The following is a 6,355-nucleotide window of genomic DNA, read 5'->3' as shown; positions in this document are numbered from 1 at the left end:
AAATAAAATTAGTTGAAAAGAAATAGTATATATATATATAATTCAAATTAAATTCTACCTTAAACTATTTTTCCCCCAATTTTAAGATTTAGATACGATATATAGGAAAAATTTCATAAATATAAAAAATATCAAACTATTTATAAAAATAAAAAAATTGATAAAAAATGATAAAAATTTATCATTAATAAGTCTAAAATGATTAAATTTTATTATTTCTTATTTTTCTACTTTTGAAAATCCTCTATTTATATATTTTGACAACAGATTTAGATACAATAAAACTATAAAAAGGTTAGTTTTCAAAATTTGTAGACTTTACCCTAGATTTTTGTGTACAAATTTCTGCGTCAAATTCTCTTTGTTATCGTGCTTAGCACATGCGCTTCCATCGGTCAACTCGCGGTTGCATTTGCTGAGCCTCGACGTTTCGTTTTGCCTGCAAAACTGAGCTTACTTTCCCCCATCGAAGAGCCCCCAGTTTCCGAGATCTCGCTATCCCCATTTTCTCGCAGTCAATAGTCGCTTTAAGAAGCTGGGTTTTTTCGTTTGGATCAAATCCAGAATCCTTTTAACCCATTCTCGATTCTGATTCTGATTCCCTATCAAGAAATTGTTTTCAGAAACAATGGGTTCTGATCCCTCTCTTTTGCCTGAGATTGGCCCCGATGGCCTTGCCAGGGAAGCTCCTGTAATTGCCTACACCGAAAAGGTAATGAATCTGAATTTTGGGCTGCAACATTTTCCCCAATTTAGTTCTTATTTCTTCTTTTCAATTTTGCTTACTTGTTATTGAACTGTGTTACAGATAATCGAGGAAGGGAGTCTTCAATTGAGAAAGTACGAATTTCGTTCATTACCTTCTCAGATCTAGTTTCTCGCGCATTTTATACTTTGGTTTTTTTGTGTTTCTTTTGCTTACAATTCGTAAAAGTAGAGCTATCATCACTTATTATTCTATCTTTCCTGTTGACGGAAATTTAAGTGTGGGCCGGTACCCTTGTTTACATTCTTTAGATGATAACGGATATGGATATAGCAAGTGTTTATTTATAATGCACAATGCACTACTATTCAATTAATGGTACCTGAGGAAATCCTGAAGGAACCATCCTGGATTAGTTAATTTCACTTTTTCTTAAGAGTATTTAGAAGTTTGAGCCTTCAATTTATGGAGAGGAACCAATGTCCATCCTCTGAGCTAATAGGATCAGCCTTTATCTTTGAGAATGATTCCACCTCAGAAATGACATTTGGGCCTGTTGTTACTCCAAGCATGAAATTAATGGAATGAAGTTGAATATCCTGCATCAAGTTTTCTTGTTCTCTTTTTACCTCTTTCCTTAAACAAGAAATGTTCTTCATGACCTGGTTTGTTATTTTATTCAGATGTATTGATGAAAATTTATCTAAAATTCGGGATGTTGAACGGGAGTTGGCAAATCTTACAATGGAGATGAAACTCACATCTGGACCAAAAAAAGCAGGTTGAGCTTACTTTCAGTTGTTTTATTTTGATTCTTGATTTTCATGAAATGGCTGACTCACAATCAACCATGGTTGCATATCTCTAGCACTTGAACTTTTGCGGAAGAAAATAGAAGTGTCAACCGAGAGAGTGCGTGCAGCTAAGTTGAAAGAAGAACAAGCAAAGAAGGTTTGCCCCTTTATTGTACAGTAACTTTGTGCCTGCTCCACAAGTTGCACAATTCTTTGTATGATGTTTTGAACCTAGAATTTAGGGGAAAACGATATATGGAGGATTTATTCAGCAGAATTGTTCTGGCCTTGCTAAATTATAACCATTTTCCCCTATTTTTGTCCAAATTTCATGTCTTTGCATTTTATTTAGATGTTTGAAGATGCATATCGATAACATCTTTTCAAGAAAATAAAAATGATAGGTAAGTTCTGTGAAAATATATTCTCATGCTTGCCATTTGTATCTTTTTCTTACTGCATTTCACACAAACTATATCTTTTCTCTGGGATTTTCACAAAATGGGTGTCAACCGTTTGCTTCTAATACATGTGTTTAACACTGTACATTCATTCGGGCTTGCTTCTTAAGATTGTTAATCGCTACTCAGGAATCTTATATGATGTTTTACCTTCAGGTTTGGGAAGCAGCATCAAAGGTAGTGCAGGACGAGGAAGCAGCTAAGCAAAAACTATGTGAAGACTTGAATCATCTGGTACATATCTCTGCGTTATTCTTTCTTGTGTTAAAATAATGCAGTTGCTTTGATAACATCGTCATTTGTTCTCCATAGGTTCAAGAAAGCAGTAACTTTCAGTTGACTAGACTAGAAGAACTAAAACGGCGCATGGAAGCTTTGAATTCAAATCGAGTATCAACCTCTATTTCTCATGTAAGTCTTGTATTAGATTGCATATAATATCTCTAATGCAAATCAGAACTATAGTGGCTTCTGCTGGTTTGCCATTAACATAGCCCTGTTGAGATATGACGTAATATGTATGCCTTTTGGGTTACAAAGGATGTCAAGACAATGGGAGGTGCCCAGAATAGCAGAGATGCAGATTCTTCTGGAGTTGCCACATCAACAGAAACAGGTGCAAAAGCAAGTGAAAATGTCCCCAATCACATAGCCAGGGATGGAGCTCCAGTGATAAATGGGCAAAATCAAAAGCCCCCTTCTGAGACAGAAGGAAGAGGGAAAAAGAAAAACCAGTTTCATGGTAGAGGGAAAGGAATTGGAGCAGTGCCTAAAGGAAGAAGCTCTGCGGACTCTGGCTGGACTGGCTCTGGCTTTGATGTAGATGGTAGGGCGTGAGCTTAAGCATTACAATATCAAGATCCCAAATTGTCAATATCAATATCAAAATGGTTTTTTTATTTGAAAAAAAAAATAGTAATAAGTTTATTATTTTTGCTACATGTTCACTGCCATTCCTTAGATGATGCCTTAGATGATGCCTTAGATGATGGAGTTAGGAATATACTATAGACTGGAATAGAACTACAGATTTAGCTTCGAGTTCTTTGGTGTTTTCATTTGTCTCTTTATAATGTTTCTGTGTTGTCACTAACTGGTCTGTTAAGATGATTGTTCTATTGATGATATTTGACCAAAGGAGAATGGTCTTTATAAGGTCGTGAGTGGTGACCATGACTTGTAAGAAGAGTTGCCTATCATAATTACTCTGTTTTATTCTCACTGAAATATTTGGCTTAAAATAGATGGGCTAAATCAAAAGTTTATGTTTACTAGGTAGTTTGAAATTTAAGAAGGGGTTGATAACTTTCTAAACTTTCAATTTTGACATATTCGAGATTTTAAAACTTCATAGATTTTAGTTTTGTGAATTAAATATGTAGGGTTGGAGTATTTGAATATTTGACTTTTTGGTTAAGAATATATGTTTTTACGGAGTAAGTTGACATAAATATCTCTCTATATACGTAAAGTTAAATTTAGTGTGTAATAAGAGCTTAAACTTTTTAAGTTTGTATCTAATAAGTTGATGAATTTAGAAAATATTGAATATGGAAGAAGATGATCTTCGGAGACAATTTATCTCTCAACAATTGTTATATGGGAAGGGAGGGGAAAATGAGGGTGGACAGAACAATAAATTTATGTAATGGAAATGAAAATGTCAAGAGAAAATACATATACTATGTACAATATTTGTTAGACGCGTTCTTATCGTCTCTTGTGCCACAAATTTTTTTTTATTAGTGAGTATGATGTATTTGTGTAACTTAATGTTAAGTTATTCAGTTGGTTCAAAATTTCATCATTCCTTCATTATTTTCCAATAATCAATAAAATGGGTTCAATAATAAGAAAAAAAATTACAAGACTACCCTTATGTAATGAAATTACATATTTACCCTTAATACTCTCCCTCAAGATAGCAAGTGAATGTCAATCACACCCATCTTGAATAATAAGGGAACAGAGACTTTGGATGAAAGAGCTTTATTGAAAACGTCTACTAGTTGTTGTTGAGACCTCACAAGAAGAAGCTTAACAATGCCTTTAACAACCTTTTCTCGAACAAAATGGAAATCTAACTCGATATGTTTCGTTCTCTCATGAAACATAGGGTTAGAAGCAATATAAAGAGTAACATCATTATCACAAAAAATGAGAGCAGAATCCAAATAATTTCACAAGTAATAGCAGCAAGAACTCTGTATTCAGCTTTAGCTGATGATCTGGATACAGTTGGTTGTTTCTTAGTCTTCCAAGAGATAATGGAATCACCCATGAACACATAAAAGTCAGTTGTGTATTTACGAGAATCCACATAAGATGCCCAATTAGAAACTAAGTAAGCCTTAAGTTGAAACTCTGTACATGACTAAAGAAAAATCTCGTGACTTGGAAAACTCTTCAATATCGAAGAAGATGATGGGCAACATCAAGATGACATTGACGAGGCTGAGAAACATATTGACTAAGTTTATGAATTGTAAATACAATGTCAGGTCTAGAGATAGTGAGATATAAATGTCTACCAATTAAAAAACGATAAGTAGTTGAATCTTTTAACAAAGGACCACCACCAAGAGACAAGTGCAAGTTAGGATTCCTAGGATAATTTAAACGTTTACAACCCGAATGACAACATCTTCAAGAATCTGTAGAGTACAATGTCGTTGAGATAGAAAAATACCTTGAGAAGAACGTGCAAGTTCAAGACCCAAGAAGTAGTGAAGATCCCCCAAATACTTTAACTTGAAGGTAGTATTTAACTAGGCTTTAAGGTCATTAATAATCACAATATAAGCACCCGTTAGTACAATATGATCAACATAAACAAGTAATGCAGTGAAACTGGCACCAAATCCTCTGATAAAAAGAGAATAATCAGATTTTGATTGTCTAAAACCAAGAAGAAATAAGGCATGAGAGTGCTTGTCAAACCATATTCTAGAAGCCTATTTGAGACCATAGATTGACTTATGTAAACGAAAAACTAAACGCTCTCCCTGAGGTGTAGCAACGTTATGCTTATAGCCAAAAGGCAAGTCCATATAAACTTCCTCAAGAAGATCTCTATGCAATAAGGCATTATTCACATCAAGTTGGATTAAAGACCATTGATAAGAAACTACAAGAGTGAGCAAGACTTTTATACTAACCATTTTGGCAATGAGTGAAAATTCTTAATGTAATCAAGCCCTTCTTGTTGATTGTATCTTTTTGCAACCAGCCGAGCTTTGTAATGTTCAATTGTGCCATCAGAATATTGCTTAACTTTTTATACCCATTTACATCCAATGGTGTGTTGACATGATGGAAAGGGAAGAACAGGCCATGTACGATTATTCTCCATCACAGTCAATTCACATTCCAGAACTTGCTGCCAATGAGGAAATGTGACAGCTTGATGAAAACAGGGTTCACAGGAAGCATAAATCTATAGTACAAAATTTGATAGCCAATAGACAAGTGATTATAAGACAAATAATTTTGTAAAGGGTACTTCGTAAAGGTGGTGACACTCGGGATCATGACATCCTAAGATAACAATATGTTACGATGATAGTCCTTCAAGTAAGTTTGAGGTCTTAAGATCCGACAAGACTTTCTAACATCCACCTGTTCTAAATCCTGAGAAGATTCAAAGACAGGCAACTCAATATCATTTGGTACAACCCCATCATGACTAGATCTCACTGCATTAGTATAATGAACAACATCTAAGGGAGGAATAATGTCAGTTGGAGAAGTAAGAGCCTCAACAAAATCAAAAGACTTAATTAACAACATCATCAAAAGGTGTTTTCAAGTAAACTTGGTCAACCACTGAAGCAAAAGGAAATATATGCTCATGGAAAAAAACATCTTGAGATATAAAAAAATGCATATATTCAATATCATATAACCTATAGCCCTTCATACTAGCAAGGTACCTAATAAACACCATAGGAGTGGCACGAGGATCAAATTTGGACCTATGAGTGGATAAAGTGGATGCAAAGCACAAACACCCAAATGACCTCAACATGGAATAATCAACAGGTTTACCATATAATGTAGCACAAGGAATCTCCCACTTTAATAATGATGAAGTGGTACAATTGATTAAGAATGCAGAAGTAAGAATATAGTTAGTCCAAAACTGAATAAGAACTCGAGACTGAAAAAATAAAGATCAGGCAACATTCAATAAATGTTGATACTTCCTTTCAACAACAAAATTCTGTTCAGGTTGAGCAACACATGAAAATTGATGAACACCTTTAGAATGAAAGAAATTTGTAAAGGCCAACTCCAAGGCATTATCTGATCGAAATTGTTTAATTGGCCTACCAAATTGAGTTTCAACCATATAAAAAACCGAGGTACAATAACCAAAGTCTCACCTTTTGTTT

General features: G+C 34.4%; 1 protein-coding gene across 1 annotated transcript; it reads left to right on the top strand.

Annotated features, from left to right (window-relative positions):
* Positions 1–335: 335 nt before the first annotated feature.
* Positions 336–3,116, top strand: LOC120086143. Its single transcript, XM_039042613.1, has 7 exons — positions 336–712; positions 809–840; positions 1,390–1,487; positions 1,575–1,657; positions 2,118–2,195; positions 2,274–2,372; positions 2,502–3,116. Exons 1-7 carry the CDS (start codon positions 629–631, stop codon positions 2,796–2,798), a joined length of 771 nt encoding a protein of 256 aa, XP_038898541.1. The 5' UTR covers positions 336–628; the 3' UTR covers positions 2,799–3,116.
* The last annotated feature ends 3,239 nt before the right edge of the window (positions 3,117–6,355 follow it).

This window comes from Benincasa hispida, chromosome 1 (assembly GCF_009727055.1).
Source record: "Benincasa hispida cultivar B227 chromosome 1, ASM972705v1, whole genome shotgun sequence".
Taxonomy (NCBI): Eukaryota; Viridiplantae; Streptophyta; class Magnoliopsida; order Cucurbitales; family Cucurbitaceae; genus Benincasa; species Benincasa hispida.
The sequence above is the reverse complement of the archived record's forward strand: the minus strand, read 5'-3'. Positions and strand labels throughout refer to the sequence as shown.